The sequence below is a fragment of the Neolamprologus multifasciatus genome, unplaced genomic scaffold (genome assembly GCF_963576455.1).
Source record: "Neolamprologus multifasciatus unplaced genomic scaffold, fNeoMul1.2 chr03_unloc_1, whole genome shotgun sequence".
Classification (NCBI taxonomy): domain Eukaryota; kingdom Metazoa; phylum Chordata; class Actinopteri; order Cichliformes; family Cichlidae; genus Neolamprologus; species Neolamprologus multifasciatus.
The window spans coordinates 127,556-153,068 of record NW_028181971.1 but is presented as its reverse complement, the minus strand read 5'-3'; the positions used below and the strand labels follow the sequence as shown (position 1 = coordinate 153,068).

The following is a 25,513-nucleotide window of genomic DNA, read 5'->3' as shown; positions in this document are numbered from 1 at the left end:
GGAGCAGAGAGACAGGACAAAGGCAAGCTACAGGACAGAGAGCCCGACTTTAATTACTAAGGATTAGTGAGCACAGAGTTAAAAGAGATGAGTGAAGAAGAACATTCAATGCATCACAGGAAGCCCCCAGCAGCTTTTTATTAAAAGTACCAGAGAGCGAGGGATAACTAAACAGGAAAGCCATGATGCTAGTGACTGGGCTAAGAGCTACACTAGCTAATCCTTTGAAAATGTTTTGTGGCTGACTCAACAGAAAGTGCTCTGACCAATCACACGTAGGTTACAGTATGAAATAAGCTGCTATATAAAAGTTTGTACTTCATCTGTATGGGGTTGATTAAGTAGAGAGAGAGCTAAAGAAACACCGCTATACGTAGCAGCAGGAACAGGAAGTGATGCTATACCGCAGTGAGAGCCAACACAAGGGACCTGTAACTGCAAATTAAAATAGATTTAATATTGTTGATGTTCAAATTTATGCATCACAAAGCACTCCAGTAAATACTTCAGGTAACAGGCATCTGTAACCGAATGTGTAAGATGTGCGTCGACAGGAGGAAACAGCCAGACATGCCAGAGCCGTAGCGCTGGCCAAGCAGGGTCGCTGGGTGAATTGGGGGAGTGTGGAAAAGAGGAAACTCTCATGGAGTGAAATCTGGGGCAGTTTCATCATCCGAGCAACGTTCGATGTGCTGCCTTTCCCAATAAATGTGCAGCTGTTTGGAAAGGACCCATCCTGCCCCCTGTGTACAGTCCCAGCCACACTCAAGCACATCTTCGTTGGTTGTAGGACTAGCCTTACTCAGGGCAGACACACATGGAGACCCAACCAGGTCCTCAGCTGTCTAGCCCTGAAAGTTGCAAAAGAAAATCCATCAACCATCATCTGCTCTCTCCTATCGTGTCCCTTTTGTAGGAAACTAAACAGAAGAAAGAAGAGAAATAACAATTTAACACAAACCAGAGACACTCCAGGGCCTGATCAACCCTGGCAGGGCCTCCTTGGTTGAGGGTGTCTAGTGATAATGGCTGAAACACCCGATGAATCCAAGGTCCGCTAGTCATGATGTGTCCCAAATTTAAAATGATAATCTAGATCAGATCTGTAATCCCCAAACCTAACCAAGGAAAACGGCAGATTAGCCTGGGTAAAAGACACACAACGATGTGTGCTGCTGGTAAAGTGTCTGGGCTACTTTTCTCTCCATTTACAGCAATGCATTATCAGGGACTGTAACATCGAGTCCTTTTACTGAATCAGATTTCTACGTCATGTGTGATACTGCTGAAATCTGCTGACCAGCAGCAAAGACAGTCACTGGCATCAAGCTCATCTTTGTGTCAAGTAAACTGAGAAAAGTCTCTTTCAGCTCCAGAACAACTTACTGACACTGGACAGCTGTCAGAAAAACAAGCTAGCTCTAGAAATGTGTGTTATCTAGCTGCAGTCATGCTATCTTTGACATGTCAATGGATCTTTGTCCTAACAAGGCCAAGTGTTGTCACAGGGCAATGAATCTATCTTTGTTTAAAAATGAAAAATGTGACAGTGTTGCCAGAACTGACAGGATGAAACAGATCACCCAGCACCTGGGATGCCAAAGGTGTATCCAAGTCCTTAGAAATAATTCATGTCAATTTTAAGTCTCACATCTGTGAGAACAAATATAACATCCAGTTAGTCCTTTCAAATATATCCAGTCAGTCACCTCAGCTCAGTCTCTCAGCCTTTGAGGGGTCAGTCCAAACTACAAACAGGTTTCAAGTCAAAAATCTTTTAGACTCACAATAAAAATATAAGAAAATGTAATAATAGTCCAACTTTAGATGTTTACACCGTTGATATGTTTGGGATAAATTTGCCATCTCCCAACATTTTTTTAATTTCTCATGTTTTCATTTCTGGGTTTTTTCCTTTCTTACTTTTTCAAATTTCACTTCACGCAGGAAACCTACATGTGTACAGAAAGATGATCATAATAAAGTCTTAGACTTTCTCAAACAGAACACTTTCTACAGTTTAATCAAGTACAAAATGTTGCTGCAGCGCTTCAGCTCAACATCCACATGACTCAAAGCCAAAGCAGCAAACACAGAGGGAAGTAATGTCTGTGACTGAGGGCTGTTTGTTTAAACCACGTTCACATCACAGTGTTAGCTTGTAATGCCATTAAAAATGAATCTGCCATGTTTATGAAATATGACCAAGCAAGTTTATCATTGCAGGATGATCATGTATCACAGTACTGATATGATTCTAACAGCACACAGGCGATATTTAACTCGCACCTTCAACGGCCTTCTTAAGTAAAAACAGAAAGACCATTATCTTCTTAGAAATGAAAAGTTGAATGAGAGTAATATAAATACTCTCATTAAATATATACAGTATAATGTACACATATTGCATTGTTCTGATGTGGTTTCACCATTGGCTATGACAGCTTCCATGTTCTCACAGAGTTCAATCCAATGAATTCTAGACTTCAGTTAGTTTTAAGCCTAAACACGTAAAGTGGATCAACATGAGTCGTGGGAAACTCGCCTAATCCTGATGCAGATTCACACAAAATGTACAAAACTGCATTTTTTGTTACAAAGTTCAGCAAACAACTCTAACCAGGCGAATCCTGTGAAGGTGCACAACGCTGGAGATTTGTTTGTAGACATTGGTAAATGTCGTTGGTAGATAATGTGCCTCCTGCATCTCTGTGGATACACAAGACAACTGATTCTCTGTGTGTCTGAAGCCAAGGAAACCACAGGCACCATGGAAACAAGCCAAAGGGAAGAATAAGGAACGCTGGGGTCGGGGGTCAAATGCAATGTGGCTTTTTATGGTTGAACTAAAAGCACAACATATATGTTCCATGAAACAACACAAACCAGGCTGTTTAATTCTGCCATTCTTCAGTATCAAAGCCCCCAGTACCCAACGTCTTATATCCTCTGAGCCGAGACGCCCATTGATCCATGCGCTCCCTCAATGGGCATCATTGACGGATCAATCCTCTCATCGATGGGCTCTGTAATCCTTGGGATTGGTAACTGAAGCTGTCACATGAGCATCCGTACTCAGCTAAGAGCTTCTGTGGCTGCACCAAGTGTTGGTCAGGTCGATCAGATAATTATTGGACAACAAGAATTATTTTAAATCAAATGAAGGCTACAAATCAACTAATCAGCTGAAACAGCTCAGGGTTTTAGTACTGCTTTATTACATTAACCCTGTGGTCTGTTAATTAAGACAGATTAATCTCATTTAAAACTGATCGATGTAGACATCTGGTCTAACGGGCACACTAACAGTTTAGAGGAAGACATCGTTGGAGTTAAATACGTACAGAGAGTCTCAATACACTTTAAATTCTGCATTCACTCTCCAATAAAGGCTTTTAGCTCATGTCACTGCTAATGCAATGATCAGCTTGCAGAGACCAGCGCTGGCAGGAGGAGACGACGACGCCTGGGCTGAGACGTCGTTTCAGATGTTTCCTTTTGGGCAGCGAGGCTCTCGGTTGCCATGGTGATGCCTGGGTGTCGACCTCAAAGACCATCTGTGTTGTTGTCGTTTGCCATCCAACAAAAGAGGCGGCATAGATGGGTCAAACACACTCATTGGAGCATGACTTAAAACACATGAAATTCTCAATATTATTTGACTGAGAGTAAAAAATGTGCTTGAATCCCACTGAGAGCATCTGTGGCTTCTTCCTTATCCAAAGAAAACAGATGATTAAAGAATGAGCCGGGAGTTAAAATAACTCAGCAACCTTTCTTTGTGACCACGCACAGACGCTGACAACATGCTTCGCTGACTGAAACAGCTGATCCTGTGCAATATTAGTCTGTCGGGCACCAGCACACGAGCTTAATCTCAATCCTGGCTGAGGCCTAAAACTAATCCTAATTCTCCCCTTGGCTCAGCAATTATGCACGGCTCAGAGTCTAAATGAAGAGTAGAAAAGTTTCTGACGTCCCACTGAGAGAGTGGGGAGGATCAGCTGGGCGTAGTGGGCTCGTCCTCTGCATCCTCCGAGTTATTTCCTGACACATCAGAGCAGACAGGAGAGCATTAACTCAGTGTGTCGAGCTGGTCCACAGCAGCGCCTGTTAGAGTGGAGCTTCCAGCAGTGACCGCGACCACTTTAAATTAAATATCACCACTAACCACACCCACCACAGCGCAGCGTCCTGTTTGTGTGAAAGTGTTGGATGTAAACATCTGGACGTGACACTAAAAGAATATCATCGGTTACATAAACGTCACCTGAGCATTAAACAATGGTCCAACGTGTGACTTTGTGCTGTAAAGACTAGCAGGGAGGAGTCTGGGTGATTCACGCTGCACCTTCATCCTGACACTGAGGTGCTGACTGTGTTCATCATAGAGACTAAAACAAACAAGTTAGGAGGAGACTTTAGCCATTAGTGGCTAATTCTAATTTTAGATGAAAAAGCATTAAAAGCTAATGCTAATACCATATTTTCTTGCTTTAAATCAGTATTAGTAGCTAATGCTAGGTACGTAGCCATCATTAGCTAATGCTAATTTAGGTGAATTAGCATTATCCACTAATGCTAACAATGTTTTTGCCGAACTCTTTTCCCTTGCATTATGACAATATAAGCAGCTAATGCTAAGAAGGCTGCCATTATTAGGTAATGCTAATTATTATGTGTGTTAGCATTATCTGCTGCTGCTAGCAAACAATATCAGCAGCTAATGCTAACCAGTGTTGGTCAAGTTACTTGAAAAAAGTAATCAGTAACTAATTACCGATTACTTCCCCAAAAAAGTAATCCTGTTACTTTACTGATTACTTATTTTCAAAAGAAATTAATTACTTAGTTACTTAGTTACTTTTTAAAAACACGATTTACAACCTGAATAGGTGATAAAGCGATAGATCTTTCAGCCCAATTCTACTTTTTCTGCATAATCCATCATACAAAATGTAATCAAATGGAAAAGTCTCTTTTTAAAACTTGTTTTATTAGTTTTAATCTTTTAACTTTATGCATCAAGCAAAAATTAAATTATATGCAACATTCTCTGACTGGAAGAAATTAGTTTAACATTTAAACCTATTTTCTGCACATTCCAGCACAAAAAATAAAATATTTTTTGTGTTTACACTCAGTCTTTCAAATAGATGCAAGTAAAACACAGCAGAAAATAAATAAAGTCAAAGACTAGCGGTCCTGTTGCTCTATTTTCACCTGTAAAGCAGGAGTGGGGTAGGCGGAGGGTTACCCTGGTGCAGGTGTGCAGCGGTCAGTGGAAGAATCCGGGAGTTTCTCTCTGAGTTTCCCATTACGTCGTAGCTACTCGGTGCTTGTTTGGAAGTTTAGGGTTTTTTGCTGTAAAAAGAAGTTTTCTTCCCACGCACAACGGACACTAATGTTTTTGTCACTTTTTATGGAATCAAACTCAAAGTAAGGTCAGTACTTCCACGCTTTAAACGCTGCACGCTCATACTCTCTCCTGCACTCGATATATGATCCATTGTTGATCTGCACACAGCTGTTGTCACGAACGTCGCACTCGCTTACGTCACTGTCATGAGACATTCTCGCAAAAAATCACGGTTTTAGTAACGCAGTAACGCAGTAAAGCAGCGTTCCTACGGGAAAGTAACGGTAATCTAATTACCGTTTTTGCAATAGTAATCCCTTACTTTACTCGTTACCTGAAAAAAGTAATCAGATTACAGTTACTGCCCATCTCTGGTGGTGATGTAATCAGACGTCGTCGTTGTACAACCAAAGAAGAGTAAAAATGTTACAAAGTCTCGGTTCAGCAGCTGCTTTGATCTTTGATGGAAAAGGACAAAAACAAACATTTGACTGTTTTCATTAATGAATGAAACTAATTATTGGCCCTGTGTTTGCTGTTTACACTGCAAACTTTCTCAAACAAAAAGAAATAAATAATATTATTAAAACATAAGGAAGTTTGTTCATGGGTGTGGAAACACAAAATAAGTCTTTGCTTAAATAAAGTTTGGCTCATCGAGTTCAGGAAAACATCCTAAAGCAGACTCTTTCCTCACAGTCTGGACGTATGAAGCAGATGTTTATGTGTTTACATGCTTTAGCTTGACGAGGTCAGGACACCAAACCACCGCTGTTCATACTGTGATTTACAGTGAAGGAGCATTTGTGCGCTCCACCCTGGTGGGTAGATCGTCTAGAAGAAAGGAAGTTGGCTTTAACTGATCAGCGATGAGTCACAGATGCCATTTATAGCCCTGCATCTGAGAGCCGGACCAATCTGAAGCGACTCAAAAATGTATTTAATTAATACGATTTATCGACTTGTTAATTATTAACCGTCGTTAACTCTTTAATCAGTGATTCAAACCCTGAGCTGCAGGGTCCGATCATCATCACGGTGACTCAGAGGGTTACATGTCATCGCGTTTTATCATATTATAGACACGAATGAAAAACAACACGATGTCACCTTCTCCTCACAGCTGGTTTTTAAAGATCTTTGTTTTAGATTTGTGTTTTCATTGTGTTTTCATTGTGTTTGAATTGTGTTTTCATTGTGTTTGAATTGCACATGTCAGCATTAGTCAGTGTTTTTGTGTCACTGTCAAATAAATATTGGGTTTCAGTTACAAACACATTGTTTACAAGAGTTCAACACAGTCACGTGCATGGTTACAACGAGCCTGTTCTCACTCCCGAGGCGTAACATGCCGACGTTTTGTCACGTCCCGCGGCGTTCCTGAGGAACGCGAAAGAAGACCTTCGGCGTTCTTATGGTACGCAGCGGGTTATGGCTGAAATCCAGTGCAATGACGCTCCCGCGGGAATAGACGTTCCAGCCCTGTATTCCAGCCCTAAACCTAACCTTATCCCTAACCATAACCTTTTTCCTGATCTTAACCAGGACTTTAATGATGTTAAATAGCGTGTTTCTAAGCGATTTGAAGAAAAAGAGCGAACATGTGTAGATTGAGTCCATACGGTTCTCATATTTCCTCATTTTTCCGAGGTCGTCATTTAGGAACGTGGTGGGTAGCCGAAAACGTAATATGTTGACGATTTGTCACCTAGCGTAAAATGTTACGGTTTGGGAGTGAGAACGTGTTGTTACAGCAGCTGTTTCACACTGACATGTTTAGGCTTTCATGAAAGAACAAACTGTAATAACCAGAAAGCTGCTGTTTATTACAGTGTTATTACAGGCTGCAAACCTCAACGTCAGCTGATGGAGAGCAAAACACTGTTCAGTTACCCTGCACAGCACCAATCTCAGCTCCCATAGGCCTCCATCAGGGTGTGTCTGTGTGTGTGTGTGTCTGTGTGTGTGTGTGTGTCTGTAGGCCCGTGCTAGCATGGGGGAGGGAGCATATCAATAATTCATCCATTGATTCTCAATGACCCCCCACTGCCAAATGCTCGCCTCTGCTTCCACCATCAGCACTGCTGCCTCGCTCAGACTGAATCACTGCAGCACAAACACACAAACACACAAGTTGAAATAAAATCAGCATCTATTAAACCATCTGTACTCCAGCCAGTGGAGGACATGCATGCCCTTTGTTATCTTTAGATCTACAGCCGCTTCCTGGATCATGTTGCAGTTTCTTCTTCTTCTGTCTTAAAAGGGAACTTTTGCACATGGACACTTTGTGTTGCTTCTGACCTTTTAGTGTCATTATCTATCTTTTGTGTGCTTATTTTTTAAGTTTGACACCTATGCTCTACACAGACGTGGGATATATTTCACATATGAATCGTTTGCCCCTCAGAGCGTCATTACTCGACCATGACTGTGTGCTTATAGAAGTGCTGCTTTACATAAAACCAGTGATGATGTGCAGTCACTCATTGTCACAGGATACTTGATGATGCTACGGGTCGTGCAGTTCTGCAGAGGTGGAGGAAACTGATACTTTTCTTTGATAAGCAGCCTCAGCAGCTTTTCCTAACAGACACACTTTGCTTTAACGACTTAAAGGATCTAATTGACACACAAACCTCAGTTTGTCTGACATTCATGAGATTAAACTGCTCCTGAATGTTCTGTGAGTTCACTGGATGATCGCTGCTGTTTACCTGACTTCAAATGTAAAGATCCCTGAGACAAACTCTCAGTTTCAGGCCTCACGAGTTCAGTGGTGACACGATCGCACAACCATTAAAGGCTCACTACCTTTGGTTAAAGCGCTGCACTCTCAGCTCACACGACATACACAAAAATAATGACGCTGGATGCTTCTGTGTCCTCAGAAACACCAGATCGCTGTTCACGAGAAAAGCATGGAAACAGAGTGAGACGTCACTCCCGGCGGACACACAAACACCGTGCTAAGGTTTGCTTCAAAACTGAGCTCCTGGGTTGTGTAGCTGCTGAGCGAGCAGGTGGCACACAAAGACGCGCTGTTAGGAATCATCACATCGTCTGACAAGACGAGCTTTTAGGGATGTCAACAAAAGGATTTCACTTGCTGAGGTCATATTTATAAATCAATCTGAACAGCAAACAGCTAATCATTTACCTCTTTATTTTATAATACATATGAACACATGTTATAGTAGATTTGTGCAATGTGTATGGTCACATCTTTATGGTGTATAAATCTGTACGGTCACTATGAACAGGCTGATGGGTGTGTGTCTGTTTATTGTAGTGTTGCAGAAATGTTAAAAATGATGATAATAATAATAATGATAATAATAATAATGATAATAATAATAATAATAATGATAATAATAATAATGATAATAATAAAATAATAATAATAATAATAATAAAAATAATAATAATAATAATAATAATAATTAAAAAAATAAATAAAAATAATGATAATAATAATAATAATAATAAAATAAAAAAATAAAAAAATAATAATAAAAATAGTAATAATAATAATAATAATAAAAATAATGATAATAATAATAATAATAATAATAATAAAAATAATAATAATAATAAAAATAATGATAATAATAATAATAATAAAAAGAATAATAAAAGAATAATAATAATAATAATAATAATAATAATAATAATAATAATAACAGGTCATAAACGGCATAAACACTCTCACATCAGGCTGATAGAGCAACACAAGCCTCCTGATAGCTGCAAACACCAAAATCCCCAACGACAGGCACACAAAGAGCGAGCAGGGACCCACCCTGACAGCATGTGAGCCTCCTACTACGACTCACTGTGGAGCAACACAACACCAGGAGGACATGAGAGAGGGTACGACTGCTGTGGGGAGCAGCCACACACTCCACAGGAGACGATGGAGAGTTCGGTTCAAACCTCAGACAAGGTTCAGATACACTGCTTCACCTAACCCCACCTCCTCCTCCTTCCTCTGTTTGCAGGGTGGGGTGCTCCATCCTTACACACTTTGCACCACGTGGCTCTCCATCTATTCATTTACCTTCTTGGGTCTCTTTCTCCTCTGTCCCAGCCCGTTGAGGCGATCGCTGGGGTCCAGCCTGTAGTGGGAGTGGTTGTCCTCACTCATCCTGTCCCCGTCCACGCCGCGTTATTCCTTTCTTCTTTCTGTCCGTCTGAGTCGAGCTGACCTCTCTCCTCTCTGGTCCTCGCTCTCTGAGCCGGCAGAGCGTGAGAGAGAGGAGTGGTTGGGGAGAGGGAGGGGAGACGAGCGAGGGAGGGAGCACAATGGTGTTGCCATGGCAGCAGCTGCCACCAGTGTTTATCTGGAAAGCTCGCTGGCGAACCAGAATAGTTGCCACACTCAGCAGCCATATGTTTGTGTGCGACCTGCCCGTGGCGTTGTCGTTACAGACGAACACAGCGAGAGGAAACGCTCAGACACAAGAAAGGTCTGAGGACAAAGACATGAATGAACAGTGTGTGGGAGGAACACAAACTCCACGCCGTCATTAAAGATGGCGTGTGTGCTAAACGGAGCTGTGCACTAATTGATTAGTCAACTGAAAAAAACAAAAGAAGCTAACTGTGTGAGTTTGCTGCTCCCACTAATCCAAAGAGATGGTTGCATCACAGCTGGAGCTGATTGATGCACGAGTGCACGGTTTGCACAATCACACCCACTCCTCCACGCTCGTGTTTCCTTTCTGCACATGTTGTTAACACTGACCCCACACTGTGTTCATGAGCTAAAGGAATCACGATGATCGATTTCACTGACTGCACAAAGCATGTTGTTGGGTTACAGCAGGAAACATCTGGAATCTCCACATTTACACTCAGGATTTCTGCTTTATTCTCAAATTGATCAATAATAGTTTTCCTGTGTAACAAACACACAAAATATAACAACTTTCCCACCAAACACAAGGAAAATAAATCATATGAGTTCAGCAGTGGGTCTGTGGACGATGTGAACGATGATAGATCAGTGTGTGTTTGTAGGAACAACCTTGATTTAAGTGTGAGACAGCAAAGCGTCAGACAAGCATGAATATTTCCTGTGATGTCACTGTGTTTGGGTCGGTCAGTGGACTTCTACTAAGTGAGACCCACACCCACACAGACCCACACAAACCCACAGAGACCCACACAAACCTACACAGATTCACACAGACCCACACAGATTCACACGGAACCACAGACCCACACAGACCCACACGGACCCACACAGATTCACACAGATTGGTAAATGGTAAATGGCCTGTATTTATATAGCGCCTTACTAGTCCCTAAGGACCCCAAAGCGCTTTACATATCCAGTCATCCACCCATTCACACACACATTCACACACTGGTGATGGCAGCTACATAGTAGCCACAGCCGCCCTGGGGCGCACTGACAGAGGCGAGGCTGCCGGACACTGGCGCCACCGGGCCCTCTGACCACCACCAGTAGGCAACGGGTGAAGTGTCTTGCCCAAGGACACAACGACCGAGACCGTCCAAGCCGGGGCTCGAACCGGCAACCTTCCGATTACAAGGCGAACTCCCAACTCTTGAGCCACGATCGCCCCGGCATCACACAGACCCACTCAGATTAGGGATGCACCGATACTGGTATCGGGTATCGGGGCCGATACTGTAAAATGTGTGTGTACTCATACTCGTAAAAGTTAACCGATACCAACTTATTTCGTTAATCAGAGGGTGGCTTGTCATTTCTGTTGTAGTTTTTTAGATTGGCCACTAGGGGGCCAATTATTATTTTATTTATTATTTATTTTATAATTTTTTATATTTTATTATTTATTTAATAATAATTATTTTGTTTGTTTGTTTACAATATGGACACTCTGCAATAATTTAAAAGTTTATTTTATTCTCAAACCTAATTTGTATTTATTTTATTCCAAACAGAAATGTTTATTTATTATTCTGAAAGCTCGAGACAGTGCCAATAGTTCAGTGATATTTTGTAAAATTACAATGTGGAGACTCTGCAATAATTTAACAGAAGTGCTTATTTTTCACTTGAAATCTTTTTGTGGTCATTTTTATTAAGATTTTATTTTTTATTGACAGGGAATAAAATAAAACCTGTCTTCCAATTCATTGTATTTGTGTGTGTGTGTGTGTGTGTGTGTGTGTGGGGGGTAGAAGTATCGTTTTTTGTACTCTGTATCGGCAAGTACTCAGATCCAAGTATCGGTATCGTATCGGTTTGAAAAAATTGGTATCGTTGCATCCCTAACTCAGATCCACTCAGATCCACCTCATCAGTCTTTGTTGTCTGAAGGCAGCCAGGTCTTAAATCCACGTGTACCCAAACACCCCTCCCACCCTCTGTCTCTCTCTCACACTCACACACTCACACACATCTTAATGATGGCCTCAGGCTCTCAGCTCCCAGTAGCAGCAGGTCGTAGCAGCATCAGTGATGAAAATGCAGCTGCAGCTGCTTTTCCACTCCTGGAAGTTAATTAGGTCAAAGCTGGAGCTTCAGCCTGTTCAGACTGAACTATGTGAGCCGGCCTCACACCACAGAGGCCTCCAGGACAACCGTGGGCTCCATCGAGGCCAACAGCTGCTGGGACATCGTGTCACTGTTCTTTAACAATCTCAGCAAACGCCAAAATCATCTTCAGTGAAACTCTGGCACACAATCCAAACACAAGAAGGCTAAAGGACATGCAGCCCTCTGTCCTCTGTGTGACCCACATCCGTGGCTCACATGTGGGACTGTGGCCTGGTGTGACCTGAACACTGTGGGAACCTGAGGGGCAAATCTCAGGATTTCATTTGGCTCATTAGAGATAAGATGGATTATGTGAATGAAAAGGCAACACACACACACACACACACACACACACACACACACACACACACACACACACACACACACACACACGTAGGGTAGCTGTAGCCCGACTGGCTCATCTGCTAATCAGAGGGTTGCTGGTTCGATACCTGGGATCCACAGTGCAAACTCTTGGGGAACGAGTCTACTAAAGACGTTTCATCTCTCACTTCTTCAGCTCCAAGCCCAGTTGGTGTCCCAGATACATGCCACTGATGGCCAGGAAGTGACATCACTGCATCAGATATGAGAGCGAAACCTTCAAGACTCAAACCTGCCTGGCAACGAGGGAAACGCCACACAGGAACCAACACCAAAGTCCAGGTGCAGATGTTCCCTCACCGGGATGTCATCGGTTGTTGTGTTTGCGTCACGGGACTGTCAGGTTGTGTTGCTGTAACAGCCCCACCCACACTGAGCTCAACTGTGACTGAGAAACAGAGTAGAGTCGAGTAGAGTCGAGTTGAGCTGAGGCAGTTATGTTCTACTGGAAAAGAGGCGACTCAGGACGTCAGTCGGTAGTTCGATCCCCGGCTGCTCCAGCCTGCCAAAGTCAGCTTGGGCGGGATACTGGTCCCTGTTGCTGCCAGTGCTTTTATTAGATGCTCTGGTACTGGTTTGGTGCTCAGGGAGGGGAGAAGAGTGCATTTGAGGAACTCTCCTGATCAAACCACAGCAGACCAACGAGCCCGACGTCATGATCCAACATGAAGGCTCTGCTTCCATCTGTCTAATCTGCCACAGTTCATCACACACGTCTCAACTCAAGTCATCCTATTCAACCATCACAAATAATAGTAACAATCAAACAAAGGCAGTGGAGCGATCACCACGAGCTTCTACAAACACGCACGTTCATTTTCACCCTGGAATAAAACTTTTACAGCAGTGTGTGAACATTAACTTGTAACCAAACGTTTGGTTCAGCTGCACTGAACCTGTTGAGTTCTTTGCTGCAGGTTTGTTCAGCGCTGCACAGATCACACCTGTCACTGCACACCTGCAGCTTCTTTCACTGCATGTGCACAGAGACGAGGGTGGAAACCTGAACACATCACCAGTCCATCATCTATCAAAGTGTGGACGGTGAGAAGAAGCTGGCGTCTCCACACAGAACGGGCCCGGCTGCACTTAAACACAGTTAGTGTGAAACATCCACGTCTCACTTCATCTGCACAGAAACCTGATGCATCATTTATCCCCATGCATGACGAGTCGACTGGCGGACCAACCTCAGGTTACGCAGCGAGTGCTGAGAAGCAGCTTAACTGAATGGCTGCAGTGACTCTGAGTGGGTGTGGGTGCATGAAAGCCGGGGGGGGGGTGGCTGTGTAAGAAACAAGGGGACTCTCTGTTGTGCTCACAAAGAGGAAACCAAGATCTGGATTTTATGGCCCAAAGAAGAAAACATCTTTTCAAAGTTTCCCACTGTGGACACGCCCACAGCTCCCAGTGACACTGACCCACTGACACCACCTCACTGTGATAGGCCGGGAGGAGAAGATCTACACACTCACATCAGGACAAAGTCCCCGGTACTGCAAAGCTCGTGTATTTACCAGGGAAACTTATATTTTGTGTGTTTGAAGATTTCAGGTTGTGTGTTCTCCTGTTTTATTCAGTTTATCAGAAGTCACACACTAAAGTGTGAAAGCAGCTGAAAAGAAGAGACGCACAGCGTGTTACAGAGCTGCTGTTGGCAGGTAGAATGACATTCACACTTTCACCCGAGCTGTTCTCCAGCAGAGTGGCTGTGGCCAGAGGAAACTCTCAGCAGGAAGTGATCGAGTGATGAGTTCAGAGCAGAGCAGCTCGAACAGCTCATGGAGTTTGTTTAGAGAACAAATATGCTCATCTTCACTGTACATTTGATAAACGTGACACTTTAAATGAAGAACACGACTCTGCTTTAATAACAGGACACAAATACATCAGCTCTGTAGTGCAGCTCTGTAACGCAGGCTGATCCTGAAGAAGCACAATAACAAGACGGCCACGGCCGAGCCGCCCTCCGTGCCCCTCCCACAGCCACATGCTCCGTCAGCTGGCCGTCTGCCTGGCAGAGAGGGAGGGGGGCAGAGAGGGAGGGGCGTCTGGCCTAGTGCCAGGCCCTCTCAATATTTTATGAGAGGGAGGGAGGAGGTGCAGCGGGTTTGTGGGGGGTTAAGAGACTAGTTAAACTGAACTACAGTGGGGGAAACAATCATCCTCCCTGCTGAATTTACACGTTTTTACCTGAGTTTAATGGAGAGAATATCGAACAAACAATATGTTATATAAGTTATGAATACATCTGCATGAATGAAGTGTGTGATCCTCTACAGCCCAGTCCCAGACTGGATCCCACAGACTGACCCCAGCATGAGGCTGGACGGGACACAAGCCCGTCAGATGAAGCTCGGTGAGTGTGGGTGCAACACTGACCATGATGTCATCAGTCAGCCTCTGTCAGCCTCGTGGGGGGAGGATGGTCAAAGGTGCTGGGTGGGCCCAATCTCACACAGGAGGAGCTTGTGGGGAGAAGGCAGGTGGAATGAATCACCACATACTGGTAACACTGGTAACACTGGTAACACTGGTACAGGATTGAACTCCTGCAGCATCGTCCTTTATCTGTGGAAGGAGCTGAAGAGCTGCAAAGTTCCTGCAAAGAGGAGTGGGCCAAAATCCCTCCAGATATGTTGGCAATCCTGGTTTCTTCACCAAACACTTAAAGGAACCCTTTAATCAGTTCAGATTCTGGATGTCGCTCTGATATAAAACATATATAGAACAGAAACCAACAGAAACATCCTTTATCGTCCTGATTGTCCCAGCAGCAGAGTGATGGGCAGGAGCAAAGTCACACAAATAAGAACTACGAGAGTTACAGTAACAATAAGAACTGCACAAAATGTGCTGTAATAACAGCAGCGATGCAAACCTCGTGTTTGTTGGAGCAGTGATGGTCAGAAAGAGACGGCGCTGCTTTGTACACGTACGACAGTTATGAGTATGAGTAGTGATTTTAATGATATTTCAATTATATGACAAATATCCAGTGTTGGGGACTAACGGAATACATGTACCGCCGTCACATATTTAAAATACAAAATATGAGTAACTGTATTCCGTTACAGTTACCGTTTAAAAAGGTGGTATTTAGAATACAGTTACTTTGTTGAAATAAATGGATTACACAGCGGTACTTCCCTGTTTCATATTGTGGCGGGTCAGGACTGTTTGGGTTTTGTTTGACAGCTACGTTCTGTTGTTCCAGGCAGCGTTACAGTTGCCATGGTTACAGGGTGACACGCTGTGTGTTTCCTGGGTGAGAGAGGCCTTTTTGTTGTTGTTGTGCTAAGCTAATAGGCAGAATGCTACAGGTATAGCTCTAAAGAATGTAGCATCATAGGCAGTGTAGTCCGTGCTGCAGGGAGAATGGACTGCCATACACGTTATGTGTCTGTGAGCGAGGGAGGGAGAAAAAGGAAAAGTACGAGCTGTCATCGAGCAGAAACAGGAGCTGGAAGCATGTAAATATAATAATAACCACTGCAGCCAAGAAGAGAGCCTGACGAGCCCAGCTGTAAGTAAGCTATTAAGACTCGACTGTACACTGTGTTCGTGTTTTCCTCTGAAACAATAAGTTCTGTTGGAGCAGCCTTTCAACGCCTCTCTCTGTCTCTGCTAGCAAAGTTGACCCAGACAACAAAGTAAAGCTAGTTTTCAGCTACGAGCCGACACAGAACCCACCGTATTAGCCAGAGGTCCCTTTACTACGGTTCGGAGCCGCGGACCTTCAGTAACAGTAATAAATCACAGCAATAGTACATTCATGTAGTTGTAAACAGCATGATAATATATTAAGTAATCCAAAGTATTCTGAATAGTTACAGATTACATGTTGGGGCATGTAATCTGTAGTGGGATACAATAAAGCACACTGACAGCTGTGACCTTAAACACATGCCCAGTGAAAGGCTGCAGACGGGTGATGCAGCTAGCAAAGCAATCGGGACCAATTGATTGAACGCTGCATCGTAGCTGATCTGGGGTCAGATTCTGCCAACCAGCAGCGCTGCCTCATGACACTGGATCAGCCATCTATTGATCCATCCCAGAGAAGATGAAGCGTGATAGTGACACCACTGTGCAGTTCACATTGGAGGGCTTTATTCTATATATATCTATAACTTTCAGGGTTTTTCTAAGCTGTCACTGTAGCTATCATCTCACACACTTTTCTCTGTAAAGGTGTTTGATGACTCGCCCATTCTTAACACCTGAATATGAAGATAATGTGTTTGACATATCTGTTAATAACTGACACGACTTCCTTCCTTTCAAGTCTGTTTCACCTCCAGTTGTAGAGACCAGTGTGTCAGAGGATCATGTGAAAGGATGTTCTGTGTCATGTGTTTACATAAAGAGATGTCGAGGCTGGCGAGAGGATGGCGAGGGGAGGGCCAGCCCTCACCGATCCGCTGCGAGGCTGTTTATGCACAGTCGGTGTCTTTCATGTGTCTCCACCTGGATCCCTGCTGAGTCCTCCCCAGCCCTCAGAAACACTGTTGCTATAGTAATTGTATCTAAGTGAATAACCATAGCAACCACAGAGATGTTCGGATGGCACAATGGTAGCTGCTGGTTTTAAGTGCTGGAGATCAAACGGGCCTAGCGTTGTTAGGAAGAGGAGGGGGGTTAACCAGTGTCGGGGAGAACGGAGACCAGCGGCGTCGGGAGGAGCAAGCAGAACGAAGGTTTTCCCTGATGGCACCAACACCCTTCCCGTTTCCCTCCGGTCCAATAATCAGCTGTTTGGGGAATACTGGGACAGGAAGACGGCTCCTGTTGTCGAGCTTGAGGTGATGGTTAGCAGCTGCTTCACCCTGTGTGAAAGTTAACACACGGCCTCATTACAGGCAATCGCTGCCTAAGGAGATCATTTGGTTTCAAGTAGCGGTGCTTTATCAGGCCAGTACAGGTCAGCTGGTTTCAAACTCCCAGTAATGTCATCACATCAACATCCATGGGGACACTAACAGACGATCCCTGCTCTGACCTTTAGGTCCTTAAACCCAGACAAAGCTCGCCGTGAGGACCGCTCACAGCCGCGTGCTGTGGAGCACATCGCCAGCTTTGAAATCACACTCAGCGCTACAGTCACAGCGTCCAAGCAGGGAGGCAGGAAGCTGCCCCGTCGCCAAGGAAACCTGGGTGTCTGTCTGTTGTCAGGGCAACAGGGCAGAGGGGATGGGGAGCAAAAACACAGGAAGGCTGGGCAGAGACAACAAAGACAGGCGGGGCCGTCAGCTGAGCTCTTTGGATCCACGACTGTGCCGAGCACGAAACTGAAGCAGTGCATACACAAATCTGATGTTTTTCTCTTTACGTGGAGTAAAGATGGCGTCATCCACGAGACCTGGTTGTTCCAAATATGTCAGATTCATGTGCTTATCCACTGATTCTCCACACGGACAGTCAGCCTGTCGTCACCTACTCGTTTACTCTGGCTTGTATGACATTATGCTTTTCTTGCTCATGACTCACAAATCAAAGGTAAGTTGTTGAAGGGCGCCCCCTTGTGACGGCCTGCCAACAACACATACACACGATCCCTCACACAGTCCTCGGTGTTTAAGAGCCCACTAAAAGCTGTTCTTCTGCTCAGTGGAGATAATTAGCAGTAAATCAGGAATCCTGCGAGACGGCAGCTGTGTGACCTAACCTCACCCCCTCTTATTTTCAGCAGCAGCTCACATGACCGGCTAATGTGTCACAGTTTCCTATGAGCGACACTCACAGAGAGAAGACGGCCTATCAGAAATAGCACAGCTGACTCGTAGAAGCTGCAGTGAAATCAGATATTGGAGTCGGGGGGTACTCTTCTGCTGAGGGCCATGCTCGGTTATTGCAGCGCAGTGTTGTTGTTGAGACTGAAGGAACAAACATGGTTTGAAGTATGAGGGAAAGAGTCATGGTGGTGTTGTCACAAGATGACAAGGAAGTTTGAATGAGGATGTTCAGGATGATATTCAACAGCAGAGACTAGCAAACGTAGGATAAGTGTGGAGAATGAAAGGGTTAGGGTTAGACGGGAGCACCGGGCCGGTGGCAGGTTCACAGTGATCTGTGTGAGAGAGCGCATGCTGAGGAAGGAGAAAAAGACTGAGCTCAGGTTGGAAGGATGTGCATGTCAGAGTAAGGAGGACATGAGGGCAGCTATGAAGGAGATGAAGAACCATCTGGAGGCATGAAGACTTTTTAACGCAGTGCTGGGACGGATGCTTGTGTCCTGGTACTGAAGAGTCAGGGTGCAGAGCTGCAGCAACCACAGGGGATCGAGCTGATGAGCCATGAAAAGAGCTACTGAAGGTTTTACATGTAGATGAAGAAGTGCAGAGAAGGTTAGAAGGAGGTGTGTCTGTGTGGATGTGGAAAAAGCTCACGACGGGACACCAAGAGACGTACTGTGGTACTGCACATACTGAGCACATACTGAGCTCATACTGAGGCTGTGCAGGAGGCAGCGAGGCACAGGTGAGCTGAGATGTAGGAGGGACAGATGGATTTAAAGCGGGGGCGCGATGACATCAGGACTCGACTCTGAAGCCCTTCATGTGTGCGATGGTGCACAACACTGGGAACTATAGTGAGAACAGGTGGAGAGGTGGAGCTATGAAAGCCAGCAGGAGAAGATGGTAGCTCGTGATGGCGAGCTGTTGTGTGTCGGAGACGGTGGCACTGACCAACCACAGGAGGAGCTGGAGCTGTTAAAGATGGTCGACTTTTTATTGGGAATAACCAGAATGTAAAAGTTTAGGAACAACACAGGGGCGAGGCTGGACACGTGCAGACGACTGACCGTGGATACACAAAGGTGTGGGACACACTAATGCAGAAACACTCCTGTAAATGTCCCAGTTAGACCTGCTGAAGCTCAGCTGAACAATCAGCTTCGTGTGATTTCACTTCATGGCTAAATCATCGTTCCAGGTTTCTGTGGAGCTCAGCGTGAATCAGACTTTCACACTAATTCACAAAAAGCCAATAAACAATCAGGAGTTCGTCTTTCTAATTACAGCTAATACGATTAAAAGACTTATTTATGAACTCTTGAGTTGAGTTAGCGTCACAGTACAAAGTTAAACAGAGAATCAGGAATCCTCTCTGAATATGCGGCAATCTTGGGGCGATCGTGGCTCAAGAGTTGGGAGTTCGTCTTGTAATCGGAATGTTGCCGGTTTGAGCCCCGGCTTGGACAGTCTCGGTCGTTGTGTCCTTGGGCAAGACACTTCACCTACTGACTACTGGTGGTGGTCAGAGGGCCCGGTGGCGCCAGTGTCCGGCAGCCTCGCCTCTGTCAGTGCGCCCCAGGGTGGCTGTGGCTACAATGTAGCTGCCATCACCAGTGTGTGAATGTGTGTGTGAATGGGTGGATGTGTAAAGTGCTTTGGGGTCCTTAGGACCAAGTAAAGCGCTACAAATACAGACCATTTACCATATATGTGATCACACAGATCATTCATGCAATTTGTCACTAAAAACAGCACATCAAGAGGATTCTGCAATCACAGCGCCCCCTGCTGTCATCACACTAGAAGGGCATTTATTATTGTATTAATTATGCAGCAACATATATAATGTCTCTCTGAGGGCAGCTTCCTGAAATATTAATGCACGTGCTAAATACTCACACACACACACACGCACACACACACACAGACACACACACACACACACGCACAGTACTGACATACTGGTCTGAGCTCAGCTGTGTCAGGACAGATCACTGACCTGATCTTGCTTCACTCACATTCAACAGAAGCTCTGTGGAGATGAAATCATCGTCTGTGTAACACCTCCTCAGGTCAGAGACCACAGACACATGAATCACGTCCACTCTGTAAGAAAAGCCAGCTCGACTGGACTGAGCTGTCTGAGCTGTCATTGGTCGGTTATTAGTCGTTTCCTGGCAGCTTTCTCCATCAAAAAGCCACCAAACCAAAGACGATGTGATTAAGGATGCTGCACACAGGACGCTGCTGAACACCCAAACAGACCTTAGAGGATCTCTACTGTTATAATAACAACACATCTACTACTGACAAAGGGCTAATTATTTATCATTTATTCCTGAAATCACAAAACAAGCTAAGATGCTCAGTAAAGACAGCTGGCCTTTCCATCACTGTCAAAGCAGGACGTCCAATAATCAGGCTGCTGCTCTGCCTCATGTCTCCACGCACACAAAGGTCAACAGCTATGTGAGGCACATTTCCCTCACTGTCAAGCACAACAAACACATACAGAACGACGGGCAGGAGTCAGGTTTCAGTTAGTTTGGACTGTACATGTCAACTTACCTGAAGACAAAAGACAAATGAAGCAGTTACCTTAAAGAAAGGATTATGTCTTATAATAGTATCTGCTGAACCTGCTACCATCACAGATCATCAAAAACAGCTCCACATGCACAGACAGCAGCTACGATGGACATTTTTATTGTTTTTAACACTTGGATTCACTTCAGTTCTGTTTATGTGACGACAAAACCAGTCCCAGCACAGGCAGCAGCACCCACAGGCGTGTTGTTTGTGTCACGCCCCCCCGGCAGCAATAACTAACAGCAACATGTGAATGAAGTCTGAGCTATTCTTAGACTCTGCACTAAAGGAAGAGCCATGAGCTTTCTAACTCCAGTCTTCTTCATATGTCCCCACACAAAAAATCTAATTTTTAAAAAATGACAGAATGAAAAGAAGATATACGAACATCAAACGCATTAAAATGCTCTAAACAGACCAGCTTACACTGGCATGTGCACAGTTACCTTAATGCTCGCTCCCCAAACGGAGACTCACTTGATTCAGTCTTAAGTGCAGTGTGACCGATCCTGGAAGCTTCACTACATCCGTCTAAGACAGACTAATCACTCAAGGACACGGGATCCCCCGCCCCCTTTATAAAGGCCCCTGGCCTCAGACTATTCTGTAGGGGGCTGCACCGAGATACCTCAAGAGACACCAAACCAGCTTATGAGATATGACAGTGTGATTGTGACTGGGATGTAATCCCTGGATACAAATCTTGTGAATACTCATAACCAGAGATGGGCAGTAATCTGATTACTTTTTTCAAGTAACGAGTAAAGTAAGGTATTACTATTGCAAAAACGGTAATTAGATTACCGTTACTTTCCCGTAGGAACGCTGCGTTACTGCGTTACTAAAACCGTGATTTTTTGCGAGAATGTCTCATGACAGTGACGTAAGCGAGTGCGACGTTCGTGACAACAGCTGTGTGCAGATCAACAATGGATCATATATCGAGTGCAGAGAGAGTATGAGCGTGCAGCGTTTAAAGCGTGGAAGTACTGACCTTACTTTGAGTTTGATTCCATAAAAAGTGACAAAAACATTAGTGTCCGTTGTGCGTGGGAAGAAAACTTCTTTTTACAGCAAAAAAACCCTAAACTTCCAAACAAGCACCGAGTAGCTACGACGTAATGGGAAACTCACAGAGAAACTCGCGGATTCTTCCACTGACCGCTGCTGCACACCTGCACCAGGGTAACCCTCCGCCTGCCCCACTCCTGCTTTACAGGTGAAAATAGAGCAACAGGACCGCTAGTCTTTGACTTTATTTATTTTCTGCTGTGTTTTACTTGCATCTATTTGAAAGACTGAGTGTAAACACAAAAAATATTTTATTTTATGAGCTGGAATGTGCAGAAAATAGGTTTAAATGTTAAACTAATTTCTTCCAGTCAGAGAATGTTGCAGATAATTAAATGTTTGCTTGATGCATAAAGTTAAAAGATTAAAACTAATAAAACAAGTTTTAAAAAGAGACTTTTCCATTTGATTACATTTTGTATGATGATTATGTAGAAAAAGTAGAATTGGGCTGAAAGATCTATCACTTCATCACCTATTCAGGTTGTAAATCGTGTTTCTAAAAAGTAACTAAGTAACTAAGTAATTAATTACTTTTAAAAATAAGTAATCAGTAAAGTAACTGATTACGTTTTTGGGGAAATAATCAGTAATTAGTTACTGATTACTTTTTTCAAGTAACTTGACCAACACTGCTCATAACCAGTATCAATGGAGAACACTGTGCTATAATAAGAGACATAAAACTCCATGTCTGAATTACTTCTATGATTGCAGTTTAGTGCAACTACCAGATAGCTCTTATTACTAATCGGTTCTAAGTAAACTTTATGCTTTATAAGTGTTTGCAGTGCTATGAGATGTAAAAAAATAAACCGAAATACACATAAATACAAGTACTGTGTTAACTATTATGTAAAATAAACTACAGAGCGTACTCTGCAAAGTGTGCTTGCAGGGCAAGAGATGCAAGAATGCATGACAATAGAATAGAATAGAACAGAATAGAATAGAATAGCTTTTATTGTCACTGTTACAAGAACAATGAAAGGCTGTTTGACATTTGTGCATGTGTGTGAAGTACACAATAGTGTAAGTATTTACACAATCACAGACAAATCTACATTCACACAAGAAAGTTATACATGCACCTGCAAACATACGGATACACCCATACAAACATACACGCACATGCATACATGCATGTATAAATACATGTATGCATGCATACAGACACATGTCTCCACATACATACACATACATGTATTTATACATACACATATATATACATATACATACACATACATGCCATGGCTCGCTGCCTGGGAGTGCTGAACTGAGCTCCACAGGAATGAATCCAAAAATGTTACATTTGAATGTTTCAGATCATCAACAAAATGTTAATATTAGACAAAGACAACACAAGTAAACACAACATGCAGTTTGTAAATGTAGCTATTTATTCTTATTAGATTTATAGTTCAGCCCCATCAGAGGGGTTTCAAGTCTGAACCAGCTTTTTAAGTCACAGCACCAGCTTGAATAGACCAAAGCCCCTCAGACATGAACTGGCTGATCATTGAGCACATGTTGGTGACATTGATGGTCAGGGATTCAGGGCAGATGCAAAGCAAACCACAAAGAGAAGCCCACAAAGAACCTGGTGTGTGTATTTTTAGATTTTAAGGTTTTTTGATGAAGACTAAAACAAGGACAGCTTCCTCCAGGGAGAAGCTAGAAGCTGCCTCCTGCAGCTATAAATAGCAAGGCTTCAGGAAGTCTCACTCTATATCAGGAATATGCAAACTGATGGTATGCACCCTGCTTAATATGTTGGAGGACTAAATTGCAGCATCTCAGTCATCAATGAGGAAGTGAAGCAGGAAGCCAATCGATGCTGTGTACTTTAACACAAAATGATCTGGGTATAAAGTAAACTGCCTGTAATGGTAAATATCATTAATGCATATACAGACCATAAATATTTAAACAGGCACATAGTTCTTTAAGGTTAACAAAACCATCATAATGGCGTCTACGTTAAAGACATTTCACTGTGAATACCTGGTAAGTTTATTCTTAGGACACCGTGGCCTTTCTGTCAGTTTGCATCTGCTGATGAGACTTTGGTCTATATAAAGAGACTGACTATGGCTTAATCATGACTTTTGTCATCACAGAAGTGATGGGAGCATTCAAAGACTAAAAATAAAGCTGTGGAAGAGCAAATAGTGCGCACAACTCATCTGATCGCAGAGAAGCAGTGAAAAACCCACAGAAGGTAAAAGATAGACGTCCTAAAAACTGGTGCAATTCAGTATAATATCATTGCAACAACAACAACAAACGACAACAGTACACTACTTTGATGGGACTAAAGAATCTCAAATATAACATGGTTGCTGCTAACCCATTCTCTCCTCCCTCCACATCATTCCTACCAGCCCACCTATGGCTGTGCCACATTATACCGTTCAGGTAACACCGGTATAATGTTGGGCAATGATAAGAAAATGAAATATCGCGATAGAATATGGGTAAAACGTGCATGCGCAGTGCCTTTGTTTTCATACGCACATGGCAGAAAAAGCATGGCGGCAACAGGGAATGAGAAGGGGGAAGGTGGATCGTTGAGTGAAACGGATGAACCAGAACTGGTTTGTTAAAATGCTGCAACTTCAGTGGTGTGGAACTGGTTTGGTGTTTGTCTGTCAGAAACACAACAAAGCACTATTTTTTTGTAGAACATGCAAGCGGGCCCTTGTTATTACCGTATTTGTCGGACTAAGGTGCTCGTAAATCTGGGAGTAATCTGGGTCCTAAACTCCGTCCGCTTCAGGTCCTAAAGTCAAACGAACGCTGCAGCACATTGAGAGTTAACCCTTTAAGACCTACCATAGAACCAAGTCCGCCAGAGCTTATATTATATTTTTACATGCTGTGGAGCCATTTTTGGGAGCATTTCAAGTTGCTATACATCAATACAACCATTACAGCCCAAATTTTAATAATATGTCTGCATTAAGTGCATAGTAACTACATAAAGTGCAAAAAAGTGCAATAAACTACAAAAAAATGTAAAATCGTTTTTGTTTTTTTAACATATATTTCTAGTTAGAGAAATTTAAGAGGTTTATCCCTCAAAACTGTAAATACAAAAAAGTTGCACAAAATAGTTTCCCACCACAGGAAATTTATTTTGAGTGTCTTCATAGTTTTATTTTTGAAATACACTAATTTTTATATACTGCAGGAAAAACTAAAATAAATATTATACTGCAAATTTGCAAAAAAGCAGCATATGCATCAAAATAAACTATTTCCAGCAGTGCAATATGAGTCCTAAGCATCCCAGAAACCACACAGAAAGTCATAAAGTCAAAGATAACTTTTAAAAACACCAGTATAGGCTCATGAGGCCCTGATGGTAAAAAAACTACATTTCCGCAAAATGACGTCACTTCCGGTTTCGGGCAGGACATGGCGGACATGCAAAAGTTCACGCTGATGGACGTAGGAAGTGTTACGAACAGCTGATCGGATCGGCAAAGCGTGTTTCTGGAATATTATGTTTTTGTTGCTGCAAGTGCTTTTTATGCAGTTTTTGCAAAGCTATATGTGGAAGGAAACTGTGACCGAGGACAAGCTGATGGCATAAGATGTAAGTACAACTCATCCGGTTTCATATGCAAAAAAAATTATTGCGCTAGCTTACGTGGTTGCAGAGCTACCGGGATTTAAAAATAGTTACGCAAAACGGAGCGTGCCCGCTCTGACCGGCTTTAAAGGGTTAAAACCTGTCTAAATTCTTTCAACTTTAATTAAACGATCAGCATTGCTGCTTTACCAGGTGTAACAATTAAGTTTAACATCCAGGCATCCATGAAAACAGAAGTT

At 43.3% G+C, this 25,513-nt stretch overlaps 1 protein-coding gene across 2 annotated transcripts in view; it reads right to left on the bottom strand.

The window, feature by feature from the left end:
* LOC146490499 (ankyrin-2-like) overlaps window positions 1-25,513 on the bottom strand; it is a 147,978-nt gene that overhangs the window by 99,430 nt on the left and 23,035 nt on the right. The window contains exon 1 of one of the 2 annotated variants that reach the window (XM_085153127.1): window positions 9,420-10,586. The exons of the other annotated variant lie outside the window; for it this stretch is intronic. Within the exon in view, the coding sequence (XP_085009253.1) occupies window positions 9,420-9,506 (87 nt within the window). The 5' untranslated portion in view covers window positions 9,507-10,586. Of the gene's footprint in view, window positions 1-9,419; window positions 10,587-25,513 lie in introns of those variants that run through there. 2 annotated transcript variants of the gene reach the window in all.